This window comes from Phyllopteryx taeniolatus, chromosome 6, assembly GCF_024500385.1.
Source record: "Phyllopteryx taeniolatus isolate TA_2022b chromosome 6, UOR_Ptae_1.2, whole genome shotgun sequence".
Classification (NCBI taxonomy): Eukaryota; Metazoa; Chordata; class Actinopteri; order Syngnathiformes; family Syngnathidae; genus Phyllopteryx; species Phyllopteryx taeniolatus.
The window spans coordinates 16437672-16457922 of record NC_084507.1 but is presented as its reverse complement, the minus strand read 5'-3'; the positions used below and the strand labels follow the sequence as shown (position 1 = coordinate 16457922).

The following is a 20251-nucleotide window of genomic DNA, read 5'->3' as shown; positions in this document are numbered from 1 at the left end:
GCATGGCATCCAACTGTTCTTCCGCGCACACACACAAACACACACCAGTCCCCGCTCATTCGCCGAAGAGTGTGCGTGGCTTGCGACGAGCACCCCCCTCGTTCGCTCTCCTCCACCGCAACCGCTTAAGCTTTGTGATTTGTGGCGAGCTGCAGCAGCCTTGGACGGAAGCTTAGTGGTTGAAGGGCAAAGTGTCTGAGACCTTTTTGTGGGATGGTGGTAGGAATGGGGATGAGCAATTGTGAGGACGCAGGGGAAATGTCAGCGTATCGGGAGGCTACCTGGACACGTGCCACTTCACCTGAGTAGGCTGACTGCGTTCTCTCGCTTGAAGACACACAAAATACTCACTTTTCCTCCATCTGAGTAGCTGTCTGACCTATTTGAGCCCATGCAGATGTTAATATACAGTAGTTGAGTCTTATTTGGCTTGTACTTAGAGGACTGTGCGAAAGTCAACATTTTCTACATTCTATTCCAAAATAATCATCAAAGCTCCCAACACCCAAGCTAACTGGTCAGTGCTCGGCTGCCAATATGTACCGTAACCTGAGTGTGCAAGAGAGCTCAAATGATAAACACCTTGCCAGTCACGCCTTCTGTCTCTGATAGGTTGATCTGACTCTGGCGTAGTGGTTTCTTAAAAAAAAAAAAAAAAAAACCTGCAACCGTTGCCTTGAAGACTAAATACAATGGCTCCCTCACATAGAGGCCTCCTCCAAGTAGTGATTATTACTTCAGCTCATAAATGCTGTCGTTCATCCAGGGACATTCAGCGCTAATCACTGATCCCATTTGAACTCAGTTGCTAACCAAAGCAAGCAGCACCCACTAAGTTACATAAACGTTATATTACATGTCTTACATTGTGCGGACACAGCATTTCCAGTTAACATTGAGTGATAGCTTCACAATGTTGAGGCCCCCCATTGGCCACCATGAGGATATGCAGTAGATTGCTACTCTATTCAAGTGAACACTTTTTTTGGCTTTGATTTGGAAAAAAATGTAATGGAAAAACAGAATAATTGTTTAAGGGCAAAATCCTGTGTTCTCTAGGTATGTTGAATGTTTTAGGGACACACAATCTCATAGGCACTACACTGACACACTGAGTTTTACACCAGCAATAGATCACCCAACTCGTTCCTTCTTCTCTGGTCCTCTTTCTTTCCTGCTTTCTCTTTTGGTGTCTGGTGACTTTCCTTTCTTGGCACAATTCACACACTTCTTCTCCCGCCCTTCCTCCTCTCCCTCTTACAGAGCCTTCAGTGAACCCATCCAATGCCGGCGTGGTGGCGGGGGCTGTGATCGGCTCCCTGCTGGCCCTGCTTTTGGTCGCCGCCCTGGTCGCCGTGCTGGTCACTCGTAGCCGCCGTCAGCAGCAGGGCTACCGTGCCAATGGCGGCAGCGACATGAAGGCGCGCATATTCGGCGGAGGCAAGAAAGCCAGCAAGAACGGCACGGGTGGCGTCGGTAGCGCCATGGGCAACAACAACGGCCCCATCTACGTGTATGATGATGGCTCGTCCCACCAGGGGGAGAAAAACAACCACGGGCCCCTCCCCATCGGGGGGCGGCCCGAGGTGGTCGCCGGCACGCCCACCGCCCAGGACATCCTACTCAGCAGTGAGCTGGACGATGCCGAGAGGAGGAAGTTCGATGAACTGGAGCAAGAGGAGCGGTACGACCACTTCTCTGGTGGCGCCCCTATCCTGCAGCTGCGCCAGCCCAACGAGCAGGGCGATATGATTGGAGACTACCTGGACGACGACATGGAATCCCAGCGGGATGGCTCCGTCATATCTCGGACTGCTGTTTACGTCTAAAGCAAGAAGGAAGGAGGAAGCATCGAGGAGGAGACCCAGAGATTTTTGTGCCTCCGTCAGATAGAGAAGATAGAATGAAACCACTTTTATTTAAAAAATTAAATCAAACATTATTTTCCATATATGCCATTATTAAACACAGTGTAGCCCCATTACTGACTGGAGGAGGACGTTGTAGGAATCTTGAGTGGAGTATTTCTGTTTGTTTCGCGGTCTATGAAGGACGCTGACAAAATGGTAGAGATGGAATCATGTTGAGGCCAAACGGCATAGCAGCGAGAGAGGATTACCTCTTAAGTGCTCCATAATGCATTGCACTTGTCACACTTTTCGCCCACCGTTTTTTTTTTGTTGCTTTTGGTAGTCCATCATGCTATGACGAGCACCGGGTGGGTTAGTCACGCGTGATGCGGTCTGAAGGTGTGAAACCGACAAGTCATTGCGAGAGGATTTGTTTGCTGACATGTATTGTCTTTGTTTTTTGTTTTTTTACCCTGACTTTCCCATCAAACTCCTAAATCACTACCTCCTAGTCTGCAGCCGTCAGATTGATTGATTTTAATTGAAAGTAGGGCTGTAGCCAAGGCAGAAATGTTTTTTCTGAGGTCCAATGGAATAACTAGAGAGGGTTGTCTCCTTTGAGTCTGTGGAAATTTATTTTATTTTTTTTAAGTAAAGTTACTTTGAACAAATCTACTGAAGGGGGTGCTCGGTTTATGGTTTCGAGTTTACGAACGGCACGTAACAAACTAGCGTCACTTAATTTTACGCAAGAAGCTGTATTTACTATCTTTCATTGGTTTGTGTAATATTTATAGCCTAGACGTGTCCATCCATTTTCTATAGCGCTTGTCCTCATTCGTGTCGTAGGTGAGCAATAGCCTATCCCAGGTGACTTTGGGTGAGAGACAGACTACACCCTGGCCAGCCAAACGCAGGGCCTGAATATGTTTTTATACAAATATTTACTGTAATTATGACTTTACTACTGTGTGAGCCTAGGTTAGTAATAGATTATGGAGCCTTATGAATGATTTTGCTATGCTAAGAAACTGTTATTCAATTACATTTCTAAACTTAGTACTTTGACTGACAGTCTTGTAAGCGTTCACCACGACAACTTAACAAAATTCTGCCAAACAAGTGTGGCGTTGACATAAGTATACATGCATACAAGTATAAGTCCGTAATAAATCACACAAACTAAAGTGCAAATTTCAACAATAATGTTAACAAATGTTACTTTACCACTTCAAAATGTCCAACTTTTCGTGTTCATGAAACATATGTAGACATGTGGCCTGCACTTCTCAGACAGTCAACTAACTAGACAGTCAATAAATAAGTGTTCAACATTAAAGGATGGCTCGATGGCCAGGAGCCTGTATGCAGCTGTGTTGGGCCACCACCTACTTATACAATAGACGCTGGCCCGGCCACGCCAGTACAAATATCGAGTCACCGACAATTTTCGGGCGCCGTAAATGGCCCAAAAGTGCTTATTCGATTTCAGACTGAAAGACGTATCATAGAAGCAAGGATGGGACGTTATGATGAAATAAGGGAAAACTGTGACCGGAACATGCTTAATTGGATAAAGCAGGACAAATCGGGGTTAACCTCAAGTCACTAGCCGAAGGTAATGCCGCCAGCCTTAGAGATTCAAGGACAGCGACACAAAGTCAAGCTCCATTGCCAGTTTATTATGTTCAATAATGCGCAGACAACAACTGCGTGCTAACGAGAACTTTATTCATCATAGAAATAAGACACCAGCACCAACACCATGACACTTTACAGCACTGTGTCAATTACTGTCGTAACACTTTTTTTTTACCTCGCAAAGTGAAATATACCACAAATGTTAGATATAGTCGCCTACCAAAATGTATGTGCACCCAGCACGGCAGTGTGCGGCAGACTTTAAGTGCAGCTTTGACTCAGCCATCTCTGCTCCGCTCCACTCCCAATGACCATCACAGCCTTTGCAAGAGGAAAATGGCATTTTAACATATCACTATAGTAATAATGCAATTAATCGTGCAACCTTTGTTCCGTCCCCCTGTAGTTGAAACTGAAAATGAAAAATTCTTAACCACCTGGTTGCTAGTAGCACTACTAGATCACTAACAAGTTTATGATGTAGCGCTTTTTTTTTTCGTCCCGCCAAGGCCCTCCATTTTGTCACTGTCAAAGTTGAAAGTGAGCCAAACAAAACCATGGTAGCGTGTGTAACAGCTGAGCTTTTATTCCAAGTCCTGATACCCCCACATGACATGTTGGTCACATCACGGATCTGTCTCTCCAGTCACATAAATGTCTAACACAGTCTTGGGGGGGGTAGATGGGGGGTGGGGGGTGGAGAGAGAGAAATACAACTGAGCCTCACAGCCACTGGTATTTGTGCTGCATAAACCGAAGCGCTTTTTGGGTTTGCAGTGCTGACATAGTGTTGACATGCAAAACCATCAAGCCATTCCCCGCTAGCTAAAAGGTAGATGGTAAACAAGAGAGTAACTGGAGTGAAGTGTAGCCGAGCTGACAGGGTCAAGGGGACTGAGGGAGTCTGCGGGACGGTGGAGGGGAGCGTCTCGTCACGAGCGCTCCTGACAGGAGGAGGTTAATTGCTAATGAAGCGTGAAGTCGCTTAGCTGGGACCAACAGATTGTTCCCACTGACGTAGCCTCCGCTTCCACTAACTCTCAATCATCCCTTCACCCACCCTTTCTTTTGTGTTTATGGCAACTATGTGATTTAAACCAGAGCAGTGTCGAGGTCAGGGCCACTTTTTGTTTTTTTGTTTTTTTTGTCTTGTTTTTTTCTTCCTTCCTGCTCCTGATGTGTCAAGCAGCCCACTTATAGCATTTCCGCCTGACGCGGCCTGACATGGCAGCACTACCGAATTCACCTGGGGTGTCTGTGGTGAGCGGCCACCCTCCGCCGCCTGTCGGCCGGTTGACGGATGGACCGAAGCATCACCGCATTAGCATCTATAGATTTTCCTCTGAGATCATGCAATATTTTTCTCCATTAGCTGATGCCGTTAAGTGTGGAGAATTGATTGGGGGACATAAAAGTTTTGCCTCAGCCAGTGGAGTTATATTGACTAACGGGCAACACGCGGCAAAATGGCCCTTTATGATGCAGCTGCGGGCCTGATTGTCTCCTGACTGTTAATTCATCTCGCTAACGAGCCACCGGAGGCCTTCTTGAACGCTCCCCCGCTTCGTCTGTAGTTGCCGTTTAGTCACCATATCAGCCTGATCATGAATTTTCCTGACCTGATCAGCCTTTTTTTTTTGTTTTTAACACCACTGGCAAATGGCTGTGCAAGGCCCTCCTGCACAGCCATTGCCATTCACCAGGTCAAACGCTGGCTAAAGTGCTGCCTAAGGCAGCGATGACTTTCCTCACGTTTTTAACCTTGAATGACCTTGAAAGCTTGCGTTCTCAGATCTTGGTTCGACTTGGGGACCACTAACCTTCTTGAAGCATAGAGAGGACGGGGGGGAATACCAGAGCTGCAAAGTCCTGGCTATTTTCCTCCGTTACCTGGGCTAGCAGAGAAGTTAACTGAACTTGCCTGCTAACCAGGCTAACAACACAGTGTCTTCTCCTAGCTCATTTCCTGGCTATTATCATGGATTTAACGCTGTAACTCCAAATCAGTGAAACACCCGACAATATAGACATTTAATAGATCCGTCTGATTTCAAAATGCGTAACTTTAAAATTTGAAGGATTATTATTATTATTTTTTTTTTTTATATATATAAACATCCTTTATTCCCGGAAATCGGAGGGTTGGGATCTCTGAAAGACATAGTTGACCAAAATTTGGGGAAACACTCATTAGTAGGCACGGGCTGGCTACCGGGTTTAACCGCAATTCTAAATAGTCACGTTTTGAAAGCCACTAAAACTTTACATCAGCTGTATGAGCTGTTTTTAGGGAACTGCGGCCTGGTAGACGAAGGCTATCACATTTACGAGACCGCCACCCATCACTTTGGCAAATTTTAGGTAACATTACTATAAAACTGCCATGAAATGAACTTTTGGAATAAGCTACGAGAGTTAGCTAGTTAGTTAGCATGGCTAACATCAGTTCCTCTTCACGCTGAGATTCCTTCAAAAAGCGGAGAAGAGTAGGGAAAGCTAATACTTTTCTGATAAGTACTTTTACTGTTGTACTACATTTTAATCATATTTAGAAAAAAAAACTATTATTTTCATTTGGTGTGTACTTATGTACTTTACAGAGCATGTTCAATGGAAACGTTATTTACCCAAACATTTCAAAGTAATATATTTCAAAGTTGTAATTGCAGTAACATGAAACTGCAATACTTTTGCTCACGGTTATCATGCCGTCAGAATCTAATACGGGTCCATGCCTCGTCATTAGTATTTTAGCATGGCCTTAGGCCAGGTATACATTGTATGATTTTAGCGCAATGTTGGGAAAACTTTGGTTTATGGGCAGATTATAGGTGTACAACATAGTTGCATTCCTGCTCCTGGAATGTTACTCAAATTTGTGCGTAATTCGTAATGTGCCACACACCTAATCAACCAAGGAAAGTTCTACCGATGCTGGTAGATCAGGAAAACAAGTACGGCAAAAGCAGTACATGGGGTCCCCGGTGTACGACTGAGTTCAGTTCCTACAGTGGCCTTGTAACTCGAATTTGTACTTAAGTTGAATCCGCAATAACACTTAACAGACAAACGCTGTAGTAAAGTCATAATTACAGTAAATAATTGTATAAAAAGAAAGACTAGGCCATGAATACTGTACTATACAATTCAATGAAAAACCGTAAGTATGGCGGTAACTAAGCGTGCCTTATTGTACTTTGTGAGCATGTATTCTCGCATCGCTGCACATTATGCGCTATGTGTAACCTCGAAACCTTGTCTGTCGGGGAACCTTGTAAACCGAGGACTCCCTGTATCGTAGCACAAAAACAGTTGTACAGTAAATCTCTCAGTGAGACGGGAACAAAGACGAAAGCTATAACCATCTGGCTGTGACAGATATGGAGCAGTGACGCGATTTCCATCAGTGACCAATAGCAAGACACTGTGCCAGCCTGAATTTCACACAGTGTGAACATTCAGTAAATTTCACAGTAACGAACAGACTGGCTACATAAAGCAAATATAATCCCTATCAACTGACAATGCAACCAATTCTCTCCTTAACACACAAGATTAACCACAACTACCCAAAAATAAAAAAATCAAGATGTTATTTTTGCATGCGCGTGTGTGTGTGTGTGTGTGGGTGTGGGTGTGTGTGTGTGTGTGTGTGTGTGTGTGTGTGTCTGTCACTGCTACCAAGAGAAATGTGTGTTTAATGTTTGGTGTTAGGGGATATAAATGGCAACAACGGGGGGGGAAGACAAACACAAACTCTGTACATTTTTTTGGGATGTCGAGGTGTCTGTGGATACTATAAATGTAAGCATCTTTATTTTTACTGTGGAAAAAAAAAAAAAACTGTGGATATTTATGGAAATGTAAATATCAGCCTAGTGGAGCCCATGTGGCGCGATGTAAAGGAAATGTCATTGTGAATGTAAACAATTTTACCGAAATGAATAGCACGGCAGGTTTTGTTGTTTGCTTAATTTTTGCGCCTGTAATTTTTTTGATTTTATTTCCTTTTTGGCAATTCTACACAATAAGCACACTGTTGTTTTGCACAATTGGCTCTCTGAGGGACACTCTGTGCACCACGCGGAAAAAAGTCACACAGTAGTCATAATTTATCACCTAGCGACGTGAGGTGTGGGAAAACTTTTCCGATCAAGTAGGAGAGTTGTTTCTATTGGCCAACCTTTACTGCTTTGTGAAAAGAGGGCAAAGCGAGCTTGTTGTTACTCTGCTGGCGTAGCATCAACTCCGAGAAGCATTCGCCCACTCGAGAACGCCCCACAGCCGCTCTCATTATGCTCAATTCCTACAGCCAAACTGCACTCAAGCCGCCTCATACCTGCCATCGCCTGACACTAGCCCACACACAGACATAAACATACAAAAAAAACACTTCTCCTTCCTCCTACTTTACTCGGTGGTTCTGTCAAGACGTGTATTCCATATATACACGCTGGAAAGAGTCCGATTTGTGTCCTGCGCCCCGTTGCTTTCCATCACCGAAGCAATGCAGCCATTGGCCAAATTGATGTAGACGCCTGCGCACACCTTTTCACACCCGCTCTTTTTTTGAGAAATAGTTTGGCGAGTTTGCTGTACTTCTACATTAAAATTATAGCTTTTGACATCCCATCGAATGGCTACTTCCTACTCTTAAGCGGGATCCACACATACCAATTATTGTCATCCTTCCAGATTTTTAGAATGTCAGGGACCCCACACATAAAGGGGAAAATAACTGGCTCTTATAGTGTGTGTGGTGTACCCAAGACGACCAACACAGCACACTTAACAATGTCGTGTTGTAGTACCAAGACTGACATGTGAGAGACTGCACGGTGCCACAGGGTATCCAGACAGCCAGAAAATAGGAAGATGGAAGAGAAGAGAAGCGGCGAGGTTAACATTTAGCTTATCTGGTAACTGCATTGTTTCATTTCACAATAACAGACTTTGGTTCGGCCCAACTTGGTTTTGACCACGCACACATAAGGATTTCCAATCGTGAATATTGAACAGGTTTAACTTTTATATTTTTCGGCCCCAAAATCCCTTTTAACACATCCCACACTGTGGCATAATTGCTCAGGATAATCTTGTACAGACATCTAGTTATCCTGCATTTGCTGACTTGGATCGGAAGGGTGGGGGGAAAAAAAATAATTCTGCATGATTAGCTTTGTGTAACACACTTTACCATTGTCAGCATCAACCATTTTCTGAGCAGATCTGGGAGGCAAGATCACACTTATCACACTCCACACCACAGGATAATCTTTTAGACACCTCCGATAATCAGGTCTTTGCTGACTTAGATCGGAAGGGGGGGGGGGGTTCAAATTCAGCACGATTATCGTCATGCGTTCCCCACTTTTAGATTGACAGCATCAGTGTTTTTTTGTTTGTTTATTTGTTTTAGTCACTCGGGGAGGAAAAATCACTCCAAACACACCCCACACCATAGGATAATCACTAAGGAGACTGACAATTGGGCCTTTGCTGACTTTGATGGGAAGGTTGGAATAAAAAATGCTCAAAATGTAGCCCGGTTTTCGTTGCGTGTACCCCACTTTATGATTTCCTCTCTTGGCTGTTTCCCAAGCCATTTGGGAAGGAAAAAACACTTGTAACAGAGTCCACACCATAGGATAATCACTGCACACTGCTTTCGTAAAAGTTAATTTCAAAATTCTACCACTTTGCAACAAGCTACGAGCTACAATCAGCATGCAAACAAGGAGTAGCCACCCACCTCCAGCCTCAACTACCATGATATGTATTACAAAATGTCTCTAGAAGGGTCCACATTAGATCCTTACGCTACCGCAATTCAGAATACTGTTATGTAATAATACCTAAAACGGCGTTGAAATACACTGTCTATATCACTATAATAATGAGCAGTCCAAATCCGGTCCAGGTGTTTCATCTGAGGGTTCCGACAGTAGCGGTTCTGTCAAAACGAAAGCGGACAACAGCAGGAAAACACACTCAAAGAGGCTGAAGAGGTGCTCGCGAACTGGCTTGCTAACTAGGCTAGGGCTAACAACAAGGTCAGCTCTAGCTAACTCTTGTGCTATTCATGGAGTCAGTATTTGATATTGACACTGGACTCACAGATATAATTATATGATAAATTACAATATTGATATTTTGTCCTACCGATTATCCACTAGTAACTCTTATGCCATTCATGGAATTATATTTGACGATGTAACACTTGTGTACTGTGAGAGAGAGCGACACAAACCACCACTATATCTACATTTTAGCCCACTCCTTGTAAATACTAAGGGTATGTTCAGGACTTCACTCCACGTCCCCTATATACACAGAAACTCAGGGCGTTCAATTATTGAGCGCGCCACACTCTGGGAATGCTGGAGCCGCAGTCCCGCCGCTCTGACTGAGGAGACAGAGCGACCCGCGCGTCAGGCAGGACGAGATGTTTAAAGGCAGAACTGACCCATTAAATATGGCACTATCCCTGCCAATGGTTAACATGCCCGTTTGTAAATGTATAGAAAATGGAGCGCGCTTTGCCTCTCTGAACATTGCCTTTTCAGAGCGCAGCGAGAGCGCCAGATTGAATTTCCGAACGTACCCTGACTTAGTCCGGTTAGCGAGTGGAACAGCTAGCAACTCTTCTGCCATTCATGGAATTAGTGTTTGATCTTGGTATGTTGCTCCTGTAATCTTGTAGATACAGATATGGTACATCAATATCAATGTTCTGTCCTCCCCCTCTTAAATACTAACTTAGCCTGGTTAGCAATTGGGTCCGCTACCAACTCTTCTCTGCCTGCTAGCATCTTTCTACCGTTCAGTCGATGTTTTCCTGCTCTTGTTTGGTCTAGGTGTTTCTAACAGTGCTTTAATTTTCGATTGAAACATTTTTGTCATATACTTCGGTTAAAGTAAAACCGCTAATTTTTACCATTTGTGGTTTTTTTCCCTTTTTTTAACGTAGTCTTACATATAAGAGAGGTGTTCACACCGTCGTATGAAATTGTTTCTATTGTCCGCAAACATCAGCCTAGTCAAAGCCTTAACATCCTCCATCTCACCTGTAATCATTCCTTTGTAAATAGTATAAATATATAAATAGGTAGCAGAGGAGAGGGGAAACAAAATGAAGTACTAATTTATGGTGTCACGTTTTGTGTATCGCTCAGTGACTGCAAAGCATGAAGGATTTATTTTCATTTTGTTCTTTTGCAGTGCTGTATAATTTAAACTTGTTTCCTTTGCGAGTGCTTTATTCACTACTGCCGCGCTGCGCTTGTTGCCAAAAACGCTGGCAAATGTGCTTTGTCGTCTATACAATTTAAAATGTACATGCGCAGCCGAACAACATTCTTACTCCGAAATGTGCTTTTTATCGACTGCTCTGTGGAAGTTGTTTTTCTTTTCTCTTGTTCTCACGCTTTTATTTTTTTCTTTTGTAATAATTGATTTTCAAGCAGCAAAAGAATTGGCGGGGTCGGGTGAATTAGACTGGTTCCGGCTTCTTTTGTCATGTCTTTTTTTTTTGTACTTGGTTGTTATTAAAGATTAGATTATTTTTCTTTTTGAAGCATTTGAGCTTTTTGTGTCTTTTTACCACCAGAGCTAAAGCGGACCGAGAAGAAGACGTGCCACTTATTGTTTTTCTCTGATTAGATTTATAGAATGACAGAGATATGAAGTACAGCCTCTCGTCACCCATCCTTTACACGATGGGCTTTCACCCTCATTTTTTTTTTTATTTACTCCCTCCTTTCATAATTTGAAAAAACGAAACTCTTCCCTCAAATAAACTTCTACCGCATGTCTGTGTAATCAACACACAAAAATAGACACCCGTCTCAAATACATGCCTCCCTCCAGGATGAGTGTCTCTTTGTCAATCGCTATGTACGTAATCTACTTGATAAAAAGTAACCACCTCCCTGAAATTGACGTTTCTCTTGTGCGTGTGTCAGTTAATCAGCAGGTGCGTCATCAACTTGAAAGAATAGACTCTCCCCTCAAATAGACGCATCACTTTTGCGTGTGTGTCTTTACCGATCCGCAGGCGCATCATCCACTTGATAAAAAGTAAAAGCATCCCTCAAATACATATCTCTTGTGGGTGAGTTAATCATTGAGTGCATCATCCAATTTCAAAAATGTAACGCCTCCCTCAAATAGATGTTTTCCTTGTGCGTGTGAGTCTTCACCACTGAGCAGGCCCATTATCCACTTAATTAAAAAAAAAAAAAAGTAAAGAGCTCCCTCAAATAGACATTTCTCGTAAGTGTTAATCATTGGGTGTCTCATATAAATAAATACCTCTCTTAAATAGATGCTTCCCTTGTGCATGTGTTGGTTTTTACTAATCGGCGAGCACATCATCCACTTGACAAAAACTGAACGCCTCCCTCAAATAGAACCTTCCCTTGTGCATGCGTGTCTTTATGAATCGGCAGGCACGTCATCCACTTAATAATAAGTAAAAGCCTCCTTCAAATAGACATGTCTTGTGCCTGTGTCTCATCCACTTGAAATAATAGACCCCTCCCTTTTGTTGGGTGTCTGTTAATCGTTGGGTGGATTATTCACTTTTTTAAAAACACCTCCCTATAATAATTAATTTCCTTATGCATGCATGTTTTTACAATGCGGTGGGGCACATTATTCACTCGAGAAAAAGCACACACCTCCCTCAAATAGAAATCTCTTGTCAGTGTGTCAAGTTAACAGTGGGTGTGTTATCGACACGTCCTTTTTGCGTGTGTGTGTCTCAATTCATTGGTTAGTGTGTCATTCACTTAAAAAAAATAGATGCCCCCCTATATGTGCATGTTAATCATGGAGTGTGTTGCCCATTTTAAACAAAAATAAATGCCTCTCTCAAATGAATGGTTCCCTTATGCATGCATGTGTCAATCGGTGGGCATGTCATTCGTTTGAAAGAATAGACACCTCTCTTTGAATGCGTGTGTGCTAATCATTGTGTGCGTCATCTACTTTTAGAAATAAATGCAACTCACTGAGAGAGCGCTCACCAAGACTGTCAACGAATTGCTGCCCTCGTCCGCTATTTATTTGAAGCAAAGCAGCATGCAACACAGTGGAACTTTACCGAAATGCGCAGGTTCACCGGAAAAAATGCTTAGATAACAGTTTCTAACAGACAGCATAGTTACACATCTGCTTGAGTAAGTGAAACTGACAGCTTGAGGAAGTGTAAACCAGACAGCTTCCTTGTCTCGTCCACTAATCTGCGTGGGCGAATTTCTACAAAATGTGAATATGCTTTAAACATGATAACTATAATAGTAATGCATTCTTTCACACTCCCTCAAATAGACCTTATGGACGCATGTCTTTACCAAACGGTGGGCATGTCATCCACTTAAAGAAAAGCGAACACCTCCCTCAAATCGACGTCTGTCGTGCATGTGTCACATCCACTTGAAAGAATAGACCCCTCCCTTTTGTGGGGCGTGTGTTAATCATTGGGTGCATCTACTTTTAAAAATAAACGCCTCCCTCAAATAGACACTTCCCTTGTGTTTGTGTCTTTACCAATCGGCAGGTACTTCATCCACTTGATTAAAAGTAAGCGCCTCCCTCAAATTGAAGTCTCTCTTGTATGTGTGTATGTAAATATTTGGGTGTGTCATCCACTTTTAAAATAAACGCCTGCCTTAAATAGTAGCTTCCCTTATGCGTGAGTCTTGACCGTTCGGTAGCACGCCATCCACTTGATAAAAATGAAACGCCTCCCGCAAACAGATAGCGCTCTTGTCCATGTGTCAAGTAATCATGAATGTGTCGTCCACCTAGGTAAAAAATGAACGCCTCCCTCAAATAGGTGCTTCTTTTGTACCTGTGCGTGTCCATTCATTGGTGAGTGTGTGATTAAAAATAGACACAGCCCCTTTTGTGCATGTGTTAATAATGATAGACGTCCTGCTTGTGCGTGCATCTTCATCAATCAAAGGGCGCGTCATCCACTTGATAAAAAATGAACATCTCCCTTTCCCATCAGGAAAAAAAAATCTATTTACTTACTCATTTTATTTACCCCTTCCTCCTTTGCCCCACTCTCATTTCCTGCTGTTTGTCCACTTTAACCATGATAAATTTGTTTGTGCATCAACTCTGTAGTGATAACGCTCTTGTGGGAAAGGTAGCGTGGCAACAGGAGGAGCCATTTTGAAGATTGCCACCTTTCTCTCATTTGCCGACGTCGCCCCAGTTTGGCTGTAAAATCCACGCACAGCCTTCGATAATGTATGAAGTGATGACAGGATATTCCCCGTCAAGTACGTGGGGGTGCGATTGGTGTTGTCAATTGTGGCACTGTGGATTCCCAACCGCTGCACTGCGGCGTATTAATGTGTCGTGACATTTGGTGGTGTGCTGTGGGATTTTTCTCATGTAAAATATTTGTCTAGTCTCAATAAAGGTTGGGAAACACTGCAGTGTTTGAATGGCCTCGACATAGAAAGGCCATATTGTTTGGACCTTGACTCAATGTAGACTTGTTTGGTCAAACTTTAACAAGTTGACTTTTTTTTCCCCGGTGTTTTTTTTTCTTTCCACCCCGTGCATGGAATGTTGTCCGGACAGTTGGTTTATGGCGATGACGATGCGGCGTCCTCGTTGTTTGCCTGCTGCTCTGATGGCCTCATGTACCCGTGATATGTATCATCAGCGGCTCCTCTTTTTTTTTTTTCCTGTGTCAGGCGTCTTCTGTCAATGCACAGCTATTTACTGTGAGTCCAGGGCTGCCATCTGGACACTCTAATTGCTTTGGATTGGAGGCTGGTGACTTCTAAAAACGCTTCCAAATACACACACACACACACACATCTCACAGGCTATACCCTCTGGTTTGCCAGCGGAATGCATGGAATAAAAGGCTCCGAGCATTTTTGTGTGTTTGCCGCAGACAAAGGTGTATATCTGATGTGAACGGCGTGACCTCTATAGTATACAGTAGAACCCTGACTCCCTCCACCCCCATGTTAGCCTACGGCCATTAACCTGGATTTGAAGCCAAAGTGACAGCAGCACCACCACCGCCTTCTTCAACAGTAGCTTACAGTGATGAGGCATGCTGGTGCACTGACCACCGGGCCGTTCAGCTTGCTGTTAATCCCGGAATATACGTGTTTGTGTGTCAGTTAATGGGCAGGCGTGTCATTCATTTGAGGAAAACAAAACCCACCCTCTATTAGAGTGTGTGTGCACATATGTGTGTGGCATTTAAATCAATAGTAGTTTTCTCCACTTGAAAAAAAACTCAAGGCCTTTTTTGGTTGGTATGTCATGCACTTAGAAAGAATAGGCACTTCCTTCAAATATGACACCTTACATGTGTGTCACTCGGTGGTTGTCATCTATTTGAGAAAATAAAATGCCTCTCTCAAATAAGGTGTGTGGGTGTCAATTAATCCATTGCCGTCCCCTTGAAAAATAATTCTCCAGTAGACGCTTCCTATGCGTCGGTCGGTGCATTACAGATGGGAAAAAAAATAGACGCCTACCTGAAATAGGTGCGTAGGTGTCATCCATGTGAAAAAAGGCAGTCTCCCTCAAAAATGGTTAATGGAGATTACAGTACATGATAATTGGTAAAATGGTTGATGGGTTAATGGAGATTACAGTACATGATAATTGAAGGAGTTAAGTTTTGAAATGTATTTTGAATGAGTGAGTCAGAGGCACGGCTGTGTCGGGGGAGAGCGTTCCAGAGGCTGGGGCGGCGCTGGCGGAGGCCATGTCCCCCAAGGTACGGTGCTCAGATTTAGCGGTGGGAGTGAGGAGTTTGCGCCTCCGTCATGCAGGCATCAATCTCTAAGGTGTGCGTGTAGGTGAGAATCGGTAGGAGCGTCACGCACTTGATTGAAGTAAACGTCTGCCTCAAATAGACTCCTCCCTTTTATCATCAGGACGAAATTGAGTTGAACCGCTGCATTTCTCCATAAAAGTTTCGAATTTTAGAAACTCCACATTCACTTGACATTAACTGTCATATAAATAAACGCCTCCTCCGACTAGACACCTCTCCCCATCTGCAATTGAATAAATAAGCGCCGCCGGCCACTATTGGCAGAAATACATATCTGGCAGCTGCGAGCAGAATGTTGATTAAACACATTGTTGTGTGTGTGTGTCCTCAACCACTTTAGGCTGTGTGTTGATAACAGCTAAGACAAAGCCTCCTCGCTTAACCTCTGGCCCCACCCTGTCTCCAGACCTGACGAATGAATCCCAGAGTGAGTGACGAACGGTCTGGTCTGTTTACTTCGATGTGATGGATGTGACTGGCCCTGCTCATTCCTGCAGGGATACAAAAAAATATTTGCTTTGACCTCATTTATGAAAGTAGACTAGAGCATATTTCCTTGTGAGCATTAAAGATGCTTTCACACTCACCTTTCTCGCCTGAGGCAGTGAATCATCAAATATTAAGACCGGTTTGTCTGACACTTATGTACAAACGTGGTGGTTTGTATTTAGCCAACACACTTCCATAGTTTTGCCTGTTTATCCCTTTCAATAGATCTGATATGAAACTGTTAATGCAGTGTTTTCCAACCGTTTTTGAGCCAAGGCACATACGGTGATACCTTGACTTAAGTTTTTTTTCGTTGATCTCACTCATAACTCAAATCACTCGTATCTCAACTCAACATGGCATGAGATGAAATGGCATTAATCCTTCCCAACCCCCCACAAAAAAATGTGTAAGATTTTTAAATAAGAAAAATAGCACTCTACAGTACTACTCTACTTATTAAAACAAGCAATACTAACATAATTCAATCAAACCTAAAAAAATTTTGAATCATGGTTTTATGCTTCAATGTAATAGACATCGTGCTGCTCCTCATGTGATGTGTGCATTGGGCTTTAAAGACCCAGTAAACTCTTTTTCTATTTTAAAGACATTAAATAAGTTTAAAGATAAGTGCTGAAAACGTGCAAAGACTGAGAACAATTTAGTACTGAATTGCAGAGAATTGCAGCAGTTGACCAGATTTTTTGGGGGGGCGTGGCTAAAACAAGGTCAGTTGAGTCGTCCCTCCCCCACGATATAACTACCGAGTGCCCTTATTCCACGCAATGGCATTTACACTGCACAATTGCCACTTCCTTATTGATGATAACGTGGGCCATTTCTACCAGCACAGCATGCAGTTGGCCATCAAGCTACTGTATGCCTACAACCCAGTCCGCTGCCCCGCGTCTGCCCACCAGCGGGTACAGTAGCTGTTCGCAGTCAGGCGCACCGGTGCTCTGGCCCGTCCCAACTCGTCACAGCCGTGCCCTCCACAGGACCTCACAACGGAGACACTTCAGCAAAAGATAACTGCTTATGTGCGCTATCTCGTGAGCTAACGAGTCAGCGAGCTTGCCAGTACAGCATCGGCTCGTCTTGGTTTTGTTTCGCGTGTGCGTCCACATAACAGCGACTCATCAGGGAAAGTCAACTGTTCAATGGACACGGCGACAGTCAGTTTGTGGTTGCTTATTCTTGTTCTTCTTCTTTTCCTTTCGGCTTGTCCCTTTAGGGGTCGCCACAGCGCGTCATCCTTTTCCATGTGAGCCTATCTCCTGCATCCTCCTCTCGAACACCAACTGCCATCATGTCTTCCCTCACGACATCCATCAACCTTCTCTTTGGTCTTCCTCTAGCTCTCTATCCTGGCAGGTCCATCTTCATCATCCTTCTACCAATATACTCACTATTTCTCCTCTGGACGTGTCCAAACCAACGAAGTCTGCTCTCTCTAACTTTGTCTCCCAAACATCGAACCTTGGCTGTCCCTCTGATGAGCTCATTTCAAATTTTATCCAACCTGGTCACTCTGAGAGCGAACCTCAACATCTTCATTTCCGCCACCTCCAACTCTGCTTCCTGATGTCTCTTCAGTGCCACTGTCTCTAATCCGTACATCATGGCTGGCCTCACCACTGTTTTATAAACTTTGGCCTTTATCCTGGCAGAGACTCTTCTGTCACATAACACACCTGACACCTTCCTCCACCCGTTCCAACCTGCTTGGACCCGTTTCTTCACTTCCTGACCGCACTCACCATTGCTCTGGACGGTTGACCCCAAGTATTTAAAGTCCTCCACCCTTGCTATCGCTTCTCCCTGTAGCCTCACTCTTCCCCCACCACCCCTCTCATTCATGCACATATATTCTGTCTTACTTCGGCTAATCTTCATTCCTCTGCTTTCCAGTGCATGCCTCCATCTCTCTAACTGTTCCTCCACCTGCTCCCTGCTTTCACTGCAGATCACAATGTCATCTGCAAACATCATGTTCCACGGGGATTCCAGTCTAACCTCATCTGTCAGCCTATCCATCACCACTGCAAACAGGAAGGGGCTCAGGGCTGATCCCTGATGCAGTCCCACCTCCACCTTAAATTCGTCTGTCACACCTACAGGACACCTCACCGCTGTTCTGCTGCCCTCGTACATTTCCTGTATTATTCTAACATACTTTCTGCCACTCCAGACTTCCGCATGCAGTACCACAGTACCTCTCTGGATACTCTGTCATAGGCTTTCTCTAGATCTACAAAGACACAATGTAGCTCCTTCTGACCTTCTCTGTACTTTTCCATCAACATCCTCAAGTCAAATAATGCATCTGTGGTACTCTTTCTAGGCATGAAACCATACTGCTGCTCGCAAGTACTCACTTCTGTCCTGAGTCTAGCCTCCACTACTCTTTCCCATAATGTCATTGTGTGACTCATCAACTTTATTCCTCTATAGTTCCCACAGCTCTGCACATCACCTTTGTTCTTAAAAATGGGCACCAGTACACTTTTCCTCCATTCCTCAGGCATCTTCTCACACACTAGAATTCTATTGAACAAGCTGGACAAAAACTCCACAGCCACCTCTCCTAGATGCTTCCATACCTCCACAGGAATGTCATCAGGACCAACTGCCTTTCCATTTTTCATCCTCTTAAATGCCTTTCTAACTTCCCCCTTACTAATCATTGCCACTTCCTGGTCCACCACACTTGCCACTTTTACTCTCCCTTCTCTCTCATTTTCCCTATTCATCAAATCCTCGAAGTATTCTTTCGACCTAGCTAGCACACTGCTGGCACCAGTCAACATATTTCCATCTCTATCCTTAATCACCCTAACCTGCTACACATCCTTCCCATCTCTATCCCTCTGTCTGGCCAGCCTGTATAGATCATTTTCTCCTTCTTTAGTGTCCAACCTGCCATACACGTCATCATATGCCTCTTGTTTGGCCTTTGCCACCTCTACCTCTGCCCTGTGTCGCATCTCAATGTATTCCTTTCGCCTCTCCTCGGTCCTCTCAGTGTCCCACTTCTTCTTAGCTAACCTTTTTCCTTGTATGATTTCCTGTACTGTGAGGTTCCACCACCAAGTCTCCTTCTTTCCTTTCCTGCCAGAAGATACACCAAGTACTCTCCTGCCTGCCTCTCTGATCACCTTGGCTGCGGTGGTCCTGTCTTCTGGAAGTCCGAGAGCCTGTCTCACCTCTTCCCAAAAAGCTGCACAACACTCGTCCTGTCTCAGCTTCCACCAATGGTTCTCTGCTCTGGCTTTGTCTTCCTAATCTTCCTCCCCACCACCAGAGTCATCTTACACACCACCATCCTATGTGGCTAGCCACACTCTCCCCTACCACTACCTTACAGTTGGTAACCTCCTTCAGATTACATCGTCTGCACAAGATGTAATCCACCTGCGTGCTTCTACCTCAGCTCTTGTAGGACACCCTATGTTTCTACCTCTTCTGGAAAAAAGTGTTCACTACAGCCATTGCATCCTTTTTGCAAAGTCTACCACCATCTGTCCCTCCAAGTTCCTTTTCTGGATGCCGTACTTACCCATCACTTCTTCATCACCCCTATTTCCTTCACCAACATGTGCATTACAATCTGCACCAATCACGACTCTCTCTCTGTCTGGGATGCTCAGAACTACTTCGTCTAGCTCCTTCCAGAATGTATCTTTCACCTCTAGGTCACATCCTACCTGTGGGGCATAGCCACTAATCACATTGTACATAACACCCTCAATTTCAAGTTTCAGCCTCATCACTCAATCTGATACTCTTTTCACCTCCAAGACATCCTTAGCCAACACTTCTTTTAAAATAAGCCTGACTCCATTTCTCTTCCCATCTACACCATGGTAAAATAATTTAAACCCTGCCCCTAAACTTCTAGCCTTACTGCCTTACAATATATCAACGTTTCTCCTAATCATCATGTCAACCAACTCCTGAGATTTTCCTGTCATAGTCCCAACATTCAAAGTCCCCACATTCAGTTCTAGGCCCTGTGCTTTCCTCTTCTCTTTCTGCCAAAGAACCCGCTTTCCACCCCTTCTTCGACTTCGACCCACAGTAGCTGAATTTCCAACGGCGCCCTGCAGGTTGACGGCGCCGCTTATAATGCTTATATACGCATTCAAAGAAAGGCCTTTATTGGCTCATTTTTAGCAGTTAGACAATTTGTCACATGAAAATTGTGTTTAAGATAAAATAAGAAGCACTATTGGTGAAATGCAGAGAAATGGCAAGAACGAAGTTTCTTCCACACTAAACTTATCCAACCATGCATTTAATAGGCCTTTCCCCAAGTTTTCTCGCAAATTTAGGAATGTAATATCGTCCCAAAATGCAAATTAGGATTGAGGAGGAACTAAAGTGACTAGCACAACCCCGATTGATTATTTGTTCACTCCAACAGATTCTTCTTAAATGT

The 20251-nt window shown here is 44.0% G+C and overlaps 1 protein-coding gene across 2 annotated transcripts in view; it reads left to right on the top strand.

Annotated features, from left to right (window-relative positions):
- The window catches only part of si:ch73-22o12.1 (nectin-2), a 177162-nt gene that overhangs the window by 108888 nt on the left and 48023 nt on the right, over positions 1–20251 (top strand). Inside the window, exon 7 of one of the 2 annotated variants that reach the window (XM_061776110.1) lies at positions 1264–11070. The exons of the other annotated variant lie outside the window; for it this stretch is intronic. Within the exon in view, the coding sequence (XP_061632094.1) occupies positions 1264–1829 (566 nt within the window). The 3' untranslated portion in view covers positions 1830–11070. Of the gene's footprint in view, positions 1–1263; positions 11071–20251 lie in introns of those variants that run through there. 2 annotated transcript variants of the gene reach the window in all.